This window comes from Natator depressus, chromosome 6 (assembly GCF_965152275.1).
Source record: "Natator depressus isolate rNatDep1 chromosome 6, rNatDep2.hap1, whole genome shotgun sequence".
NCBI lineage: Eukaryota > Metazoa > Chordata > Testudines > Cheloniidae > Natator > Natator depressus.
The window spans coordinates 47,337,221-47,355,218 of NC_134239.1; the positions used below are offsets into that span (position 1 = coordinate 47,337,221).

The 17,998-nt window shown below is 41.9% G+C and overlaps 1 protein-coding gene across 3 annotated transcripts in view; it reads right to left on the bottom strand.

The window, feature by feature from the left end:
* Positions 1–6,123: 6,123 nt before the first annotated feature.
* NAV2 (neuron navigator 2) overlaps positions 6,124–17,998 on the bottom strand; it is a 354,826-nt gene continuing 342,951 nt past the window's right edge. For all 3 annotated transcript variants that reach the window (XM_074955205.1, XM_074955203.1, XM_074955204.1), the window contains 5 exons: positions 17,543–17,614; positions 17,079–17,275; positions 16,522–16,640; positions 10,893–11,096; positions 6,124–9,684 (listed from right to left, as the gene is read on the bottom strand). In XM_074955205.1, the coding sequence (XP_074811306.1) occupies positions 9,559–9,684; positions 10,893–11,096; positions 16,522–16,640; positions 17,079–17,275; positions 17,543–17,614 (718 nt within the window). In that variant the 3' untranslated portion in view covers positions 6,124–9,558. The remainder of the gene's footprint in view (positions 9,685–10,892; positions 11,097–16,521; positions 16,641–17,078; positions 17,276–17,542; positions 17,615–17,998) is intronic.

Below are 17,998 nucleotides of genomic sequence, written 5' to 3' on the forward strand. Positions count from 1 at the left end.
AGGAAGGAGGCAGAGAGAGAGCTGAACTGGCTTCAGAAAGTAGTCTCCCGCCTGGCCACCAAAGGGAAAGTATGGGCCTAGTGGCAGTAAGCTGCTTCTTCCCTGCCCAATGGACCCACTGGGTGTATTGAGAGCTGATGCCTTAGGGTATGTCTTCACTACCCACCGGATCGGTGGGCAGCGATCGATCCAGCGGGGATCGATTTATCACATCTAGTCGCATAAATCAACCCCCGAGTGCTCTCCTGTCGACTCCCGTACTCCAGCTCGGTGAGAGGCGCAGGCAGAGTCGACAGGGGAGCGGCAGCAGTCGACTCACCGCGGTGAAGACACCATGGTAAGTCGATCTAAGTACGTCGACTTCAGCTACGTTATTCACATAGCTGAAGTTGTGTAACTTAGATCCATTTCCCTCTCCCCCACTAGTGTAGACCAGGCCTTAGACAGTTCTCTCTTTCGCTCCCTTCCAAGGAGGGCTGAAAGTTGGGAGAGAAACACAGTGATGCTCCCCACAAACTGAAAGATGGGGGGGGACGGGGGATGTTTCCCCTCCACCCTTCATGCCCAGGTAAATAATACCCATGTAGAGAGGTTGATGTAGGAGTCATCAAGATAGAGGTGGTAATAAATGGTGGGTGAGGCTGTCTACAGAGAGCGAAGAGGATGGGACTAAGGTAGGAAACCTGGAAGCTACCAGCAGGAAGGAGCTGGAAGAGAGAGGCAGTGTAGACTGTTGGAAGCAGAAGGAAGGAGGGAGACAGAGCAGCAGCTAAAGAGAATGTGGGGGTGAAGGGAAGATGTTTTGAGTATGCCACAGGTAGACCCAGGAGAAAGGGTTCAAAAAAGAGTGGGGCTGAAGGTAAGCGTGGGGGCCGGGTGAGAAAGAAAGAAGAGGTTCGTGGTGCTGAGCACTTTGGTCCCAATCCCCCAAAGCACTCTTTGCAGGGTTAGAGCCAGAGCGCTGAGCACCTTCCAGTACCATGCCCCAAATTTGCGTGTCCCGGAATCAAAACAGTCTGCAGAACAGGAAAAAACCAGCTGGCTAAAAAGAACCTTTTAGAAATAAAGTTGCTCCCGCCTCAGGAAAACACTGCCACAAACTGAAACACTCTGTTACTGGCTGCTCAGTGCTGGACCCGGACTAAAAGGAGATTAGTCCGTAAAAGGAAGCTTACTGGAACTGGTGAGGTTTCGTTTGTATTCAGTTTTATTAGACATAGACATGTGGGTTTTATTTTATTTTGCTTGGTAATTCACTTTGTTCTGTCTGTTACTACTTGGAACCACTTAAATCCTACTTTCTGTATTTAATAAAATCACTTTTTACTTATTAATTAACCCAGAGTATGTATTAATCCGTGCATATCTCTCTACCAGTGTTATAGATGGCGAACAATTTATGAGTTTACCCGGTATAAGCTTTATACAGGGTAAAACGGATTTATTTGGGGTTTGGACCCCATTGGGAGTTGGGCATCTGAGTGTTAAAGACAGGAACACTTCTGTAAGCTGCTTTCAATTGAGCCTACAGCTGTTAGGGAACATGGTTCAGACCTGGGTCTGGGTTTATAGCAGGCTAGCGGGTCTGGCTCAAACCAGGCAGGGTGCTGAAGTCCTAAGTTGACAGGGCAGAAGTAGTCTTGGCACATCAGGTGGCAGCTCCCAGGGGGTTTCTGTGATCCAACCTATTGCGCAATTCTCCCCTCTGCTTGATGTGGGGAGGAGATCTGAACTTAGGTCTCCCACATTACAGCAGAGCCATTGCCACTAGGCTATGCGATAGTCTGCTACAGAGTTTTCCAAGGCCTGGTCTACACTAGAACTTGTTAAGCCAACTTGTTTTGCATGTGTCTGCATCTAAACTTGTCTGCTGCCAACATAAGCACCATTTCATTGATGCAATTACAGCACTTCCCGGAATGATACAAGCCCAAACTGACCTACTTCTCGCAATGTAGTGCTAGTGTAGACAATGCATTATCTTTGTCGACCTTACCAGTCATCCAGCAGCTAGCTCGCAACAGTGGTCACTCTGGTCACAGTTTTTAACTTCACCGTTTGGGGGAGGCACTAATACTGGACACCTGACCCCTCCCCACTCATGCCTTAAAAAAACACAGCATGGTTTTGAAATGCCTTTTCCTGGTTGTCCGCTTTGGTTAGCACACATATTAACCCACTTGTGCACTTCCATCCCTGCTGGCTCAGAGCAGACAGAGAGCTACACCTGATGCGCTCTTGCCTGGAGCCGAGGCCTGGAGCTCCTCGGCTTGGATGGGCAGGCGGGTGAGGGGAGAAGAGACTGTACTAGCCCAGCTCAGGAGCAGCCAAAAGAATAGAGCTATCTAAGTGCAGATTGTGCAGGGGATGTGCTAAGCCTGGGGCACAATAGGGGTGAGAATCCATCGCCGGTGACAGTGACAGAACTTCAGCAGGCAGATCATAAGGGCAGCAACTAATCTGTGGCTGCCCAGCACACCTGCTGCTTCTACAATGACCTGCATGCCACACTTGGCAGGGACTCCGCCAGCACCCTCAATGTGACTGGGGACACTTTGGGTGTGGAAGCCCCTGCAGTGCACAGTAAGGAGGAGGGAGACCTAAACCACAGGGCAAGCCAGGAGCTATTTCAAACTCTGCCAGAGCCAAGCCAATCCCACCAGCTGCACACAGATGAGCCTGCTGATGAAGGAAAGGGCATGCAGGTAAGTGTACGGATGCATTATTTCTTATGAGCATGTTTGTTTCCCTTTTCAGTGCCCTTCTTCCCTATTTAAAAATTGCCTGCCCCTTCCCTCCCCTCTGTACCGGTGAGAGATGGCAGCAACTTTTGATGCCTCAATTTACTTTTAAAACCAGCACTGGGCATACAATTCAACCCTCTGGACTGTATAGCAAGCAACTACTACATGGGCAAAAATAAATTCAAACAGTTGAGTGCAGCAGTCCAAATTACACCACCTACATCAGCTCGCTGCCCTGTGCTCTGACAGAGGTAGAAGAACGAGATAGTGGTGGTGTTTGCTTTGCCTTTCTTTGGCTTGTTGCGGGTGGCAGGCCGGGGACATGAGTCTCCCTATGTGGTGTTTAATTTCTTGAACATCCACGATGAGGCTTTCATGGAGATACTATGCCAACCTCTCCTGAATGTTTCTAGGGATGGCGCCATCATTTCTTCCCCCACCGTAGTACCAATTTCCATACCACTCTCTGAAGGGTTTCACTGGCACCAGTGCAGTAAGCAGGCTGGCAGCCCTAGGGTGGCTTCGGGATGCCAGTAGCAGCTGTGTTCTCTGGGCATTTGCCACCCTTAGGCTCAAGATATCAGCCAAAATCACCACTGGCTGTGAAAATATTGGCACCATGCACTGCCATTTCCCTGTACTCATATCCAGGGCTGCCCAGCATATAAAGCTCCCATGCAATAGTCCTGACTCAGCATGGCTTGAGCTACAGAGTGGCGCTGTAATGAGAGGCTAAAATGACAATTAGCATTTTTTATTAAAGATCACGATGGCACCGATGTAAGGCAGGTTTGAGCCTTAGCATCACTCCCTTTCTGTTATGACTGTAAATCTAACACTGTAGTTGTTGCTCTGCTCATCTGCCTCTGGCATGGTGGCCTTGTGCGGCATCCCCTCTGCATCCGCTGAATGCCTGAATGTCTAGATGAAGAAAGAAGCGGCCCAAGGAGGATTTGGTCTGTGAGCTTCGCCAGTCTTCTACTGCTCCTGACCGTGACCACAGGGACTGGAGGTGCTGAAGGGCTGAGAGCAGGACAAAGGATTAGGTCTGGAGTGATTGGCTGCTGGAGTAGAGGCAAAGGGACAGCGAAGTGCATTATGGCTTTGCTCAAGCAACAAACACAGATGACCATTACTGAGGCCAAAGACCCTGTCCACAACAGCCTTTCCATTCCATGGAAAACTCCATGGTCACTGCTCCCTATACTCCCCAGCATAACAGGTGGCATCATGGCATGAATGCCAGGGGAGAACCATGATTACACCTGCACCACTGACCTATGATAGCTGCAGGCTCAGCCAGCACACACAGTGCACTACTTGTTTTTAAACATGAATGAACCGTTGTAATGTGGATTTTTTTATTTGTAAGCATGTATACTTATTGTTGTAATTGGTTTTTATAAGGATAGGGCACACTCTTACAGTGCTGCTAAAATGTTTTTAACGTGTTGATTTGCACTTTATCTTTGTTTCCTGTTTGTTTGCACACAAAGTTTTAGTTTTTGAAACTCTGTGTATATTCATTAGTTTGCACCAAGCAGCCATGCCACATTACAAAAGTCCTATCAGGACTTATCACCCACCCATATTTAAGGTCTACCTGCATGAAGGCACACAAGTTCCCAACAGTACTACACTACTCTAGCTTACAGTTAAAATGGTCTTTTAAGGCCTCCCTTATAGCTCCACGGTTGGCTCTTCTAATAGCCTTTGTGCCTGACTGTTTGAAGTCAAAAGACAGCTGGTCCACCTCACCCCTCCACTCTGCTGGTAGCCTTTCCCCCCTTCACCTCCCAGGTACTCTGGAGTACACAACAGGCAGCAGTACTAATAGGAATGTTTGCCTTGCTGAGAGCCAAGTAGTAATTAAACATCACCAGTGAGCTCTGAGATTACCAACGGGACATTCATCAGGGAGCTTGCACCTACTCAGCTGGTAATTGAATCTTTTCTGGGCTCTGTCAGGGTGGCCAGTGGACGGTTTCATGAACCAGGGGAACAAGGTTCCTCCAGAATCACTATCATTTCAACATCACCAGTGAGAATGCCGTGGTCGGGGAAAGATGGGGTGGTGCCAGAGTAAGGATGTTTGCCCCATCTAGCCTGACCACAGTTCGGGAACCCCATTGCTTCAAATCTAGCTACTACTTCCTGCACAGCAGGATACACTTGATGGCCTTGCACACTTGGATGCCAATGGCCCCCACTGTGGATTTTTCCAACTCCCCACTGGCCAATAGCAACGTGCCTGTGCAAGGTTCCATAGTATGCTCACCACTCGCTGTTACGCTGTCCATGCTGCTCTGATTCTGGTGTGTCTGGGCTGGGGCGAGCTCGGCCCACAGGTGCAGGAATGTGGGCTTTTGCATTCAAAAGTTCTGCAACCAATGCTTGTCATCCCAAAGCTGCATTACATTGCCACCCAACAGTCTGTGCCCATTTCTCAGGCCCAGAAGCTCCTATTCACCCTGTGGAGCTGCTGTGTGAAGGCCAGCACCCCCCTGACACTTTTATTCACTGTGTCCATCATCCGTGAGCAGCTCCTCTTCCTCCTTGCACACTTGTTTGTAGTTGTACACACTGAAGTTCCAAAAAGGGGCATGTAGGAATTTTAAAAGAGGTCTGAAAATTTATGGGATGGGAAGAGTGAGATTGTGGGAATTTGACTCCTCTTTCCCAGCAATTCCTGGATGACTTGCTGGTGTCCCTCAGTGCACTGTGAAAACATTCCACGAAGCATGGCGCTGGATGGTACTGGTGTACCTACCCTATTTTCTACTGACACAAGCAGCTGTGGTGAGGACATGCAGTGCCGACACGAGCACCCATGTGCCTGAGCAATATACAAAAGTTGGCAGCTCTAAGCTGATGCAACTTATGTTGACCCAACTGTAGCACAGACACAGCTTCGGTCTTTCCTGTTCAATTTTTTATAAATAAAGTCAATGGAGCAGGGACTTGAACCTCTTACATCCTAGGTGAGTGGCCTAACCACCATTCTATAGAGCTATTTCCTTGCTAGGTCCCTAGCACCGTGAATAGTCCTTGGGCCATGGTATAGTTTTTTGGAAAATTTCCCCTTGTAGACAAGCTCTTATGAAGCGTGTCATCTTACTATACTCTCAGAGAAATGGACTAAAAACTTCATTTCCACTGCCTTGTTCTGTGGACACAGGGTCTTCAGTCTAGAGGGCTGTCAAGCCAGCATTCTTTCACAAGCACTGAAAAGAGAAGTATTTTAAAGAACTAAAAAGCCCAAATGCCAGTATACTAAACAGATACACTTGATCAACATGGCACAAAATTGCAGCAAAACCACAAATATGAATAAATAAGTATCAATTTTATTGAATCATGAATAATTTAAGACTGGTACAATCATCAGCTTTATTTTCCATGACACTCGGGGCGGGGGCCATGATCTCAAACAGACCATTTGCAAATTCCAATCCTAAATGACAACTGAAAATTAAATAGGGAGGGGAACAGATGGCAAACATCATACCGTACACAAAATACTCAATTCCTAGTTTTCTCTTTAAAAATGGCTAGAAAAAATTCATCAAAATGCAGCACTTTTAATCAAATATTTACATTTCTATGTTACAGTGAAAAAATGTACATCTTATAGAACATATTTCATAAACTGTTCCACTGGAAACGACTAGATCAAAACAGCAACCTTCCATTTAATATCCACAAAGACTTTTTTTTTTCCTTGAAAGAATTGCCACATTTAGACAAGATTCAATACACATAATATCGAAGTTAAGCATCAACAATGAAATAGTTTTTTCTTCCAAAATGTACAAAAAAAAAAGCTAGCCAAATGCACCCTCAGCTAAAACTGTCTCCATGTCTCAGTTATGGCCTGTACAATTCTTGGCAGTTCTGAAGGAAAAGAAATGGTTTAAGCTTCCAATTTATAACTCAAGATGAATGTTGCATAGAATCTTGTATTTTTTTTTTTTAAACAAGCCAACTTTGTAGAAAAAAAGGCAAAAAAATTGGAAGCATTTTGGACAAAGCCTTAAAAGAAGAACAAATTCATTAAAAAAAAAAGTTTTACTAAGCTATACTGAAATCATGAAGAAGATAAGAAATGTACATAACAGGTAACCCTGCTTCCCGAAGTTTCAGAAAGGACACTGAGTTTTGTGAAGATTAAAATGACTAACTTACTCAAAATCGCCTCTTTTACATTACCCCAAATGGTCGTCAGAGAGTAGCAGATGGATAGAGCCCCTTTCCTGCATCTGAGCACAGGATTCACAACAAAATATAATCTGACAATTTCAAATGTATTTGTAGGATTCAGTTAAAAGTTTGCTGAGAAATGCTGTGATGTTAAGTCATCTTAGGCCTCTATCCCACAAACAGATCCACACAGGCACAAGGGCCTACTTGCATGGATTCAGTCTCAGGTTCAGGCATTCAGTCTCTACCCAGATTCACAGTAGTAGCAGGTAAAGTCAGTGCTGGGAAGCAGAATTGTTGGATTGCTGAGAAATGAATCACTAACTCCTCAGCACGCTCTGCATGTGATTCCATATGAGTGTAGCCCACTTTACAGTAAGAAGATCTGGTTTAATAAGGTTGATTGAGTAACCCTTTGCCTTTCATTTAAATGACAATCTAAACTATAGTTCAGTAAGGTTAAAAGCAGTGACACCAGCTCAGGGGATTTTCTACTCGCCATCAATAAAATATTTTACTTACTCTTTTACAATTTCTTTTTTTTAAAAGATCATCAAGACTTGAAAGCTGTAATGGGAGCAGATTCACGACCAGCTCTCATTGGACAAAGACAAAAAAGTAACTACAGTCATGTCACAGATAGTAGAAAGTCATGAGGGATAATAAAACTATCCATTCAGACTGAGTCACAGAAGCATGAGCTTGCATCTGTTATATTATTTTAAACCCAGAAGGATTAACCAGCTCTTACAAAAAGTGTTTGTACTAAGTTTTCTACCTGTACACTGAAAAAACAGCAATCGCTTTTCTGTAGTTTAGAAGTGATGGCATTTTTCATCATAGAAAAGCTTTTATTTTTTTTCTTGCATTGAACAAACAGCTGTCCAATGACCTAGTAGCTGCAGATTGATATGAACCTGAAAAGTTCTCTCATTTCCCTCCTTTTGTCACGGTCACATTTAAACAAAATCTAATATTTCACACAAACAATATTCACAGCAATTTGTTATTATATTCCAAGAGATGACTTCTTTAGCCCTGTTTGTTCACTTACATAAACCCCCCAGTATACAGCACTAATGTAACGAATACAGTTAGTACAAAATAAGTAAGGCATCACTTTAAAATTCAGCACCGAAATAGAGCCGGAAAGGCTTGTAGAGATCAGTGTTGAGGACTGTGGTTCTTGCTGAGTACAGCCTGAGACAGCTGATGTGTGGTGGTTTTAGTGAAAGTATTTGCTCCCAAGGAAAGGAAAGTGCAATTCTTAGTGAGGTGTTCTTGCTCCCCAACCAAAGTACAAGCCTTAATACTGAAACTGTATTGTGTGCGTGTGGAGAGGAGGAGGAGAAATAGAGAACCAGGTTCACAGCTCAGCCATAACCCATGAGCAACTTTTAAACCTTAAAGAGATAGTGCCCCCCTTTTTAAGACCTGGATAAGACAGTTTCGATGAACTGCAAAAATACTACTTTCTGCTATTTAAAAACCAAACGACTAAATGATGTTACCAGAGTAGCAGCGGACTGCCTGCAGAGCTGAGCTTTAATGAACCCCTTTTGTAGTTGTAATGGTCAGAGAGAGAAATCCCTGACAAAAAAGTCTAGAAAACAGCTATAAAATTCTAATACAAACGGTAAAAACTGAAGGCCTGACTACACCCTAATTGGGTGAAATTCACCCCTATCCATAGGGCGAACAGACAACCTATGCACCAGTGAAGTTCCACTTAAGCTATGGCATTTAAATGGGGCATAGGCCCTCTGCAGAGGAGTGAATTTTGCTCACTTACACCAGTGTAAATCAGGAGTAGCTCTACTACAGTTAATGAAGTTTTACTGGTGTAAGTAAGAGGAGAATCAAGCCCTGAATATCAAAGGGGTACTTGGTCTTTAAAATTCTGTACGATAGTTTGTTACACAGTGTTTGAAAAAACCCTGATTTGTTTAGACTGTACATATATTTCTATTTATATATCTGTAAATCTCTATAAACACATGGTGAAATAGAGAAAAGCAAGCCAAGGTCTCAGACTGGCAAGGAGAGCAGCTTTTTTTATTTTATTTTAATATTTATTTTAAATTTCCCTGTCTTGCAGCTTTGCCTTTTATGGACCATTATTAGCAAGGCAAGCGATATATTATAGCACCAGAACTATCCGCAGCTGAGGTTAGTCTGCAAAGCTGATTAGTAGAAATCCAGCCCTCACCCAAATGTGTTTGGTCAGAAGCAACGTAGGCAATAAACATCCCTCCCTTCTCCTTCTGGACAGTACATAGCACAATGCTGTTTGTTTCAAAGCTGTGAAGTGTTTCGTTTTTTTAAATGTCTTCAGTATCTTAGGCATGAGGGCTTACAGTAACTAAACAGAACAAAACAAAGACATAGTGCAGTTCTTATAATTGTAAAAAGAAAAACAGTACAAAAGTTGTTTGGGTTACCTGCACCCACATTCAAGACTGACTCAAATAAAGTGTCTTGTTCTTGCAGCTCTAATACTGAGACATCTGCCCAGTCCAGTACAGTAACAAGTTATCTTCATTAGTTTGTGATAAAGATTCTTTTAAGTAGGAGAGGGACAAAGGGAAACCGCCTGTTTTCTGTCTGCTGAAGATCACAACGTCGACTCCAAGGATGAGTCAAGGATGTCATCATGATGGCTGTTGCTATTGGAGTCGCTGTCGTAACTCTGGGGGCTCGAATAGTTGGCTGCCTCTTGCAGTCTCATTAGCATGTTCATCTAAGAAAGCACGGAAAAGGGTTAAGGGTTATTTGTCTGCTGAGACGAAAGAATCTTAATACTATATAACAGTCAGATTTGCACTCACATCACTCATGTGAAACCAGTGCCAGAGCAGAGGGGAATGTTTATTTCTGATACTACATGTAAAGCAATTCGCACAGCACAGTTGTTATTACACCTCTCCTATGAGAGACAAACTGAGATGCAGAGCCGTTAAATGACTTGCTCTAGGTCACACAGAGTCAGTGGAAGAGCTATAAAGATTCCACATCTCCTTATTCCCAGCCTCTTGCACTAGCCAGTCTTAATATGTATTAACTAGAATTCTGTAGTTCTACAAACAGGTCAGAAAAAGAGATCTATTCAATTAGACAACGGATAACAACATCTCTGTGAATGTGTGCATACAATAATGGAAATGTAAGGTGATTCTTCAATATACCCAACTTATTTTGGAGGTGTACATGATTCCAAACAATAGTTTAAGAATAGCTGTAACATAAGCAATTATTGCAATAACTGTTTTCACCAGGAAGAAAGCTGCATGAACTAGTGTTACCATCACGCTCATATTAAAATGTGCATTAACAAGCAAATCCAAAGCTTAAACTATTGTATATATTGTGTACAATGTTTAAAATCTTGGTTTCCATACACTTGCATGGTATTTGCTGATTAATAAATGAGACACCAATTATGTAAGCTTCAATTTTCACACAGCAACTGAACCAGAAAAATAGCTCAATATCATAGTGACACAGCTATCCCGTGGTCCTGGCCGGGCAGGTTATGTCAAGAATTTCCACGACATTATACAAATGTGTTCCATTAAATCATGCATTTGCATACTTTATATATACACAAACACCAGAAACAGGCAAAAGGCATCTAGTTTATTGTGCAACGCTTTACATGAGGTGGACAAAGTTTCCTTCATATTCTTATAGCCATTTTAGCTACACTCTCACAGCTAGGAGATCTGAGTATTCTCCTTCACTGTATCTGGCAAAATTACATCTGACACACCGGTCTCCTGTGGCAGTGCATTCCACAGGCTGACTGTACTCTGTGGCAGGAAATATTTCCTTGTAATTCTAGAACATTTAACACTCTTAGCTTGTCACTTATTCTTTCATTCCTATTTATTTTTGCCCCCTAGCAAGTATATCCTAATTAGCTCTGGAGCTTTAGATGGAAGAACTCACCAAAGGATCTCCTTCAGCATCACTCGGGGGAACTTGTTTGCTAGTTGAACCTTCCCGTGGCATTGAGTACCCATCAAATCCAACATCTTCAGGCCGCAGTTGCAGCAAGGGAGGCCACTCGTGGTGCTGTGGGGTGGCTGCCCAGGGATACGTGTCCATTACCCATTTGGCAGGATCCTCCCAGGGAGCTCTCCTTCCATACAACTAGAAAACAAGAGCAAATGCATCTCTTAACATATGTCTGTAATATAATGGGTTCTACTACTTTAGCCCATGCTTGTCTCATCAAAGTGAGCTCTTGTGTCATGGTTATCCCAATGTGGAAAACACTCTGAATGAAGGCTGGCCAAACAGGCTGTGATTTTCATCCTTATTACTCTGACTGTGAAGTTCTAGCTATGTAATGGTAACTGACTCAGAGGAGGCTGACCTCTGAGAGCACAAACCCTCTTAATCTGCCACCAACTGGGGAGAAAGGGAACCTGAGAACAAACAACCTTGCTTCAGAAGTTGAGTGCACCATCTCTCTGTTCCTATTTCTTTTGGACTAAATAAGCAAAATACAAAATCCAAGTCACTAGTGTACACATCCTATCTGCAGTAGGATACCAAATATTTGCTTTCAAAGTCATCAGGAAGTTGCAGTATGTTGCTAGAGCATATAAGTATAACTGCTCGATGCCTTTAATCAGAAACTATGGCAACGAATGCCAAAGAAATACTTTTTGAAGTCAATGGACTTTTGGACTTTCTCTGTGCTCACACTAGTGAGAGTGCCAGCAGAATCTGGCTCCGTATGATCAGCCTCGAAACACACACACCTCCAGAAAGGTGTTTTGATTTGAACAGAATGGTCAGGAAAACACAGCCAGTTATATAATTTGTTTTATTTTTAATTTATTTTTAAATAAACACTGATCTTTGATCTATTCAGATCACTTAGTTTTCATTAGATGAAAACTCACTATTGAGCCACATGGGTTTCAAAAGCAGACGCCAAATGAAAAGAGATCTTCAAGTTTTCACTTCTGCTATAGGGTACTCTAGGCTGACTGCCCTTCAGGAATTGGATTTCAGTAGCTGCTCTTTGTCACTTGAGCTCAAAGGATTCAGGTTCCTCTTTATAGTGTACAGTGAACAGTGAAGCAATAAGACACAGTAGGTGGTCATGGATGTATTATAAGAACATCTGAATGCCTTTAATCCATGGGGTATAACTCAGTGCTAACCATCACCCCAAATCCCTTTATTGACATTAAGAATACTTTTTATGATGAAGACAAATGTGTTTCCACACACGGAGATGGTTGATATTGGTATTTTAGAAAGCTGAAAAGCAACTGAGCTGTGAGATTCTCTCAGATTAATCCCAATGCTCTCATTTTAGATTATTCTCCAGACATCTGAACAAAGCCTCAACCCAAGAATGTTTACAATATAGAATGCAAAAGTCAGCCACAAAAAGGATATTTAGCCATGAACCCATTCTCCCTTACGCTCTTAGAAAGCTCAATTGAAGCTGAATTCCTGAAGTCCTGGCTCCTATACCCTCAGTCAGCATTCTCTCTCTCTCAGAGTCTGTCCCCACTCAACACTGAGTTTTTAGATGTATTTTTCCAGAAAATAATTACAGTCTTGAACAGATTTCCTCACAACCAATTAAGACATAAATAAAATAAAATAAAATAGCATTTTGAGATGAATTTGTTGATTTTCATATCATAGTCCGGAAAGTAGCAATGATCAACAACCCCATATATTAAGCGCTCATAGGTAGAACTGGAGAGGAATGAATGAGGACAAAGACAGTTCCACACACTAACTTCAGTGCAGCGACTCCTGATTTACACTGGGATAAGTGAGGAGAAAAATCAAGACCACAGATTTTCCATTCATTTCTGGACAAACATACTCCTCTGACAATTTTGGAAACTAAAGACTTAAAAATATCTGAATGAGAAAGCCACTTCGTAACTGTCACGAAAGTTGTTCAATGACTAAACAGCTCCTTTCCCTTAGCAGAAGTGGTGGGGATAAAGGGATTTGCCAACTCTTTCAGAGCTCAAGAATAGCTCAGTTTCCTCCAACTTCCCCCCACTTATCGATCATAGAGGCTGCTATCCTTACTGGCCAAGTAGGGCTAGTTAGGGAAAACTCTGAAGCCTATCGGTGCTATTTCTTATCTTGGCTATTACTGTCGATGGTACTGGTACCAACAACTCCTCCCCTCCTAGTCCAGCATGTTATCTCCAGAACAATCCAAAAAGAATGGTCCCAACCAGTAGCCTGGTTAGAGAGTCAAATCTAGTTCTCCTGGATGGCGATGTGGAGTGTTAGCACCAAATATGCACCAAGACAACTGTGTTTGAATGCCACTAATTATGCGGAAGAAACAGTACAATGATTAAATGAGCTTCCAATGAAACAAACATGCTACAGAGATTAATGTACTTAAAGGGAACATCATCATCATCATCAGAGAAATGTTTTCTCAAATTTTTGCTCATGTTTGTGATGTTGAATTACAACAGGAAGATTAATAGCCAAAGGTCCAGTTCTATTACTGATCCTGCAGACTGAAGACACATCACAAAAATAAACTACTCATGGAGTAAGGCACTACTCAGTCTGAGTAAGAGTGGCAGAATGATGCCCTGAATAAATACAGAAGGAAACACAACATAAACTCCACAGCAACATCACACAACAGGAGACTTTGTTACAAAGATACATATATAGCAAACAGACTAATTCCTTCTTGGAAGATTCTGATCCCATTAAATTATATGAGCCAAGTGGATTATTCCAGTGGAGCCACCAAAGAGATTAAAGTTTATGTGCAATGATGGTGTGTATAAATATATATTTTTATATATATATATAAATAAATATATGGCAGCAAAGTGCAGATTCAGAAATTATGCAATGATTAATTGCTTTAGATGTTAACATTTATTCCATTCTGAAATTATGCCCAAGTGATCAAATGAGTTGGCACAGTTGTCCAGTAGGTGGTGCCAGCCAGTCTTAAACCCACCTTTCCCTTCCCAAAAAGAAAATATTCTTCATAATCATTTAGTCAGGTTTCAATGTAAGTTGTGGTAAACTGGGTCTACTATTTAAATCTGTTCCCCCAACATATGGAGCATTCATCACAGCTGCTAAACTGCTAAGAAGTGGAGAGATTTGTAAATGCTACATAAAGCTCCTGGGAATTGAAAAAGACAAATGTTTCCATTAATTCCTAGTCCAGCTCTGAAAAATCGTTATATAGTAAGTGCATTTCCTATTTAAGTAACTACCATATCTCCAGTGTGCTACCAAACCAGTGTATTAATAGTATTACTCTGTGATCTGAAAGCAGCTGCTTTAAGTGAAACAGGCAGAAGGCTGGAGGCAGTAAAGATGAGGGCATGTGCAAAACTGAATGATTTTAAGACAACACAAAATGTTAGAAGGAGGGTAGGATGTGAAATTAGGATATGAGACTGGCTGCAATAAAAAAAGATTACAATGGTAGGGATGCTCAGAAGACAGAGATGATAAGATGACAAAGAAAATAATTCAAACACAACCAAAGTCAGGCAGACCTAGAGGCTGATCACCAACTAGCTGGTGGGACATTGTATGCAAGGACATAACCAGGCTGGGCTTAATGGAGAAACAAGCCATAGATAGGAATGAATGGCAATGCTGTACTGCTCCCTGTGTCTGTGAATATGCTTTGGGATGAAAAGAAGAAAAACAAATCTCCAGCAAACTCAAGACAGGAACTAACATTTTCTTCCTGCAACCCTTGCAGATGCTCACTCTGCAAAGAAACTAGGAATGTTCCCCCTGTGCATATTAGAAGGTGGCGGTACCTAGCTAACATTCACAAGTGCCAAAGATAAAGCATAAAAGAATGTACCAGACTGGCAGGAAGCAGGCATTCTGGGACCTCCTATTTGCTCTAGCTATGGCCTATAACAATAACAGGAGGGAGAGAGAGATCTCACATTTTCACATCCCTGCTTTAGGGAACAGAGCCAAAAATCAAGATTCAGCAAGTCCATGGGAACAGTCGCTAAAAGGATCCACTTGGCCCACATGCCCTTCACCCATAATGCGTCTTTAAATGGCAATAAAAATACAGTATTCATTCAGTCCATGTCCAGCCCCATAAATCATAGTGCCTGGACTGAAATCAGGACTCCACTTTTCTTTTCAGATAGTGGTTCCAAGTAACAAGATGTGTTCACAAAGGAGCATTCTCCACCCCGCATTCCTCAAATGTATTCTGAAATGGCCACAGCTGGAGATGGGACCACACCCACATGCTGGAGATCACTTGCCAGGATCATCTGGGATTCTCTTTTAATCATTTTCCTGCCACTGCAGAGGCTGTGGGCACTGGTGTACCTTGGTCCTTGTGGCACATAACAGTCTAGTCTCCTGTAGGCTGTAATACTTTGTTCCTAGATGTAGGATCTTGGTGTACCAGAACACATGTTCAAATGAGCTCACCTTACCAAGCAATCCTGATCAGAGAGATGAACATGGAAAACCTAAGATTGCCATCCCTCCAGGTTTTAATGTGACTGTGCTGATTTTTAGTTTGAAAGTTGGGAGGGGCGGGGGAAGAGTACAGGGCCATTGACATATCCTAAAAATTTTCTCAGCCAGCATAACATCTATAAGTTGTTCCATGAAATTTAAATGCAAGGACTTCGATTATTTTTAATAAAAAGCTTGTTCTGTGGAACAATCACTGTCACTCACACACCCGTAAGACTTTACTACCATTAATTAGATAAATGCCATGACACCCATGTGAGGCAGGTATTTTATTATACCAACTTTGTGGATAGGGACCTGAAATACAAAGAGATCAAGTGCTTTTCCCTAGGCCACACAGCAAGTCAGTAGCAATCTTGAACTGAACGTGTATCTCCTGACTCTAAACCCCCTGCTCTAGCCAGAGACATGCTGGCTCTGATAAAAACTAAAAAGTGCCAGTACTATCCCAGCTTTCTAAAACTGATGGAGAACCTGAATTTTTAATCAAACGCTAAGTGCAGGCAGTTCAATAACTGCTAAAATTAGAGTTAATGAAGGTTGCTTTACAGACCCCGGAGGCACTGCAAAGAAATTCAATCAATATTTCATCACCTGGAGTGAGAAAAAATAGACAAAGTGCTTGAGAGAACGATCCTAACACTCGCTCAATAAATCTCTCCAAATGCTGCACAGTTTCTCTGCTGACAGATAGCTAAAGGTTGTGAGTTCATTGGCCATTGTAAACATATTGCAAATTCACATTTAGTTTTAAGAAGGAAAATTAGAGATAATACTGTAATAAATGCTTTCACGTATGGCATTTTAGATGTGGGGTAACATTTTCAAAAGTGCTTAGAAAACCTAGGAGCCTAAGTCCCATTTTCAAAATGGTTTAGGCACTCAGAAACCTAATTGTCATTGAAACTCAAAAGGGATTTAGGTTCCTAATGCCTAAATCATTTCTGAAAATTTTATCCTTTAAGTTTCAAGTTGTTTCTCGAGGAAAGTGTTAATGTGGTTTGATTGCATCCAGTATCTCCTTACTATTTAGACGGAAACCGTATTTAGGTTTCACATCTGACTTCCTCACCTGTAGTCCTTCTCTGACTGCCTCCAAAAGATACGGGATAATAGAGTAGTTCCACAAGTCAGTAAACCAGACCCTAGAACCATCCACGTCTATTGGACAAGAGAGGAAGAGTCGTGGACCTAGAAGGGAAAATTAAAGTCACATCATGAACATGGTTTGCAGCAGTCAATTCAAAAGCAATATCAAACAACAACTCTAAGTTCTTTGGAGACTGTAACTTAAGAGCTGAGAAGAAATGCACAAATGTCAGCATCTGCTCTTTTTGAGATAATTTGAAAGTCCCTGAATTACCTTGATACTGTATTGCATTCAAGAAGGAACCAATTACAGAATTCACAATCAGAATTTTAAAATCTTCCTTTATGTCTACAACTTATTTATTATGAACCCTTGGTACAGTTTTGCTTGATAGTATGGTCAGTCTAAAAATGTGGCTTTTATAAATCATTTCCCCGCAATGGCTCTTTAATTCCAGTGGAGTATGCGGAACTGGAATATATCCTCTCAGAAACATCAGAGAATGCTTTGGTGCTAGAACGTGAATTCTCAGTTCTCACCAATAGTAACATCAGAGGAACTGTGAGCCTCCAAGAACTTGTTGAGATGCTGCCAGACCTTGGGAATCCAGTCAATGATTTTAACCAGTTCTGCATTTCTCATCCTGCCACTGATTTCTGTTTCAATTAATTTTCGTCTCAGGAAACGACCAAGAAAGCCCTTGACTGGCTCAGTGTGGTTAGCACATAGCACCCATCTAAAGCAGAAGAAGAAGAGAAGAGTCAGAGATTTACCTGTTATTCTAGAAAGTAGTAATATGACTACTGGACTGCTGGGATGATTTAGTCGGTGTTGGACTAGATGACCTCCTGCGGTCTCTTCCAACCCTAATTTTCTATGATTTTATGACAGGTTAGATCCGGAATGGATTTTGTTCATCCTAGCTAACTGATATTCTCTTTAGATTCTCAGCTAACCAGTATAACCATAACCATCAGGTAATTTGGCAACTTACATACAGTACCTGAAATTGTGGTGTAGTTGAAGGTTAGGTGTTGAGGATGTGGCCTGGTTCATTGTGCCAATAATGTAAGGACTATGAGAAAACATTGAACAAATCAGTATTTGTAAACTCATTTCTAGGCAATAATTAAAACACATTTAATAAGTAACTTCAAATTAAGACCTTTACAACCTTAATATTCAGCTAGGTTTACTCTAGCCCCTACTCTACCAGTGCAGTTTATCTGCAGGTACAAATAATTACACTCACATTTTTGTGCCTGCAATGAATTGTGGGTGCAAAACTAACACCTCAAAATATAGAGGCCTTCACTGAAAACTGGGTTATTAATATTCAAGGGCTATTGTGTGTGATGAATACAATTTACCCAAATACTTTACTACATTTTTATTACATATATACACACACACAATTTTTTTTTAACAGTCCTATGCAACTAGACTCTGCTGACAGAAT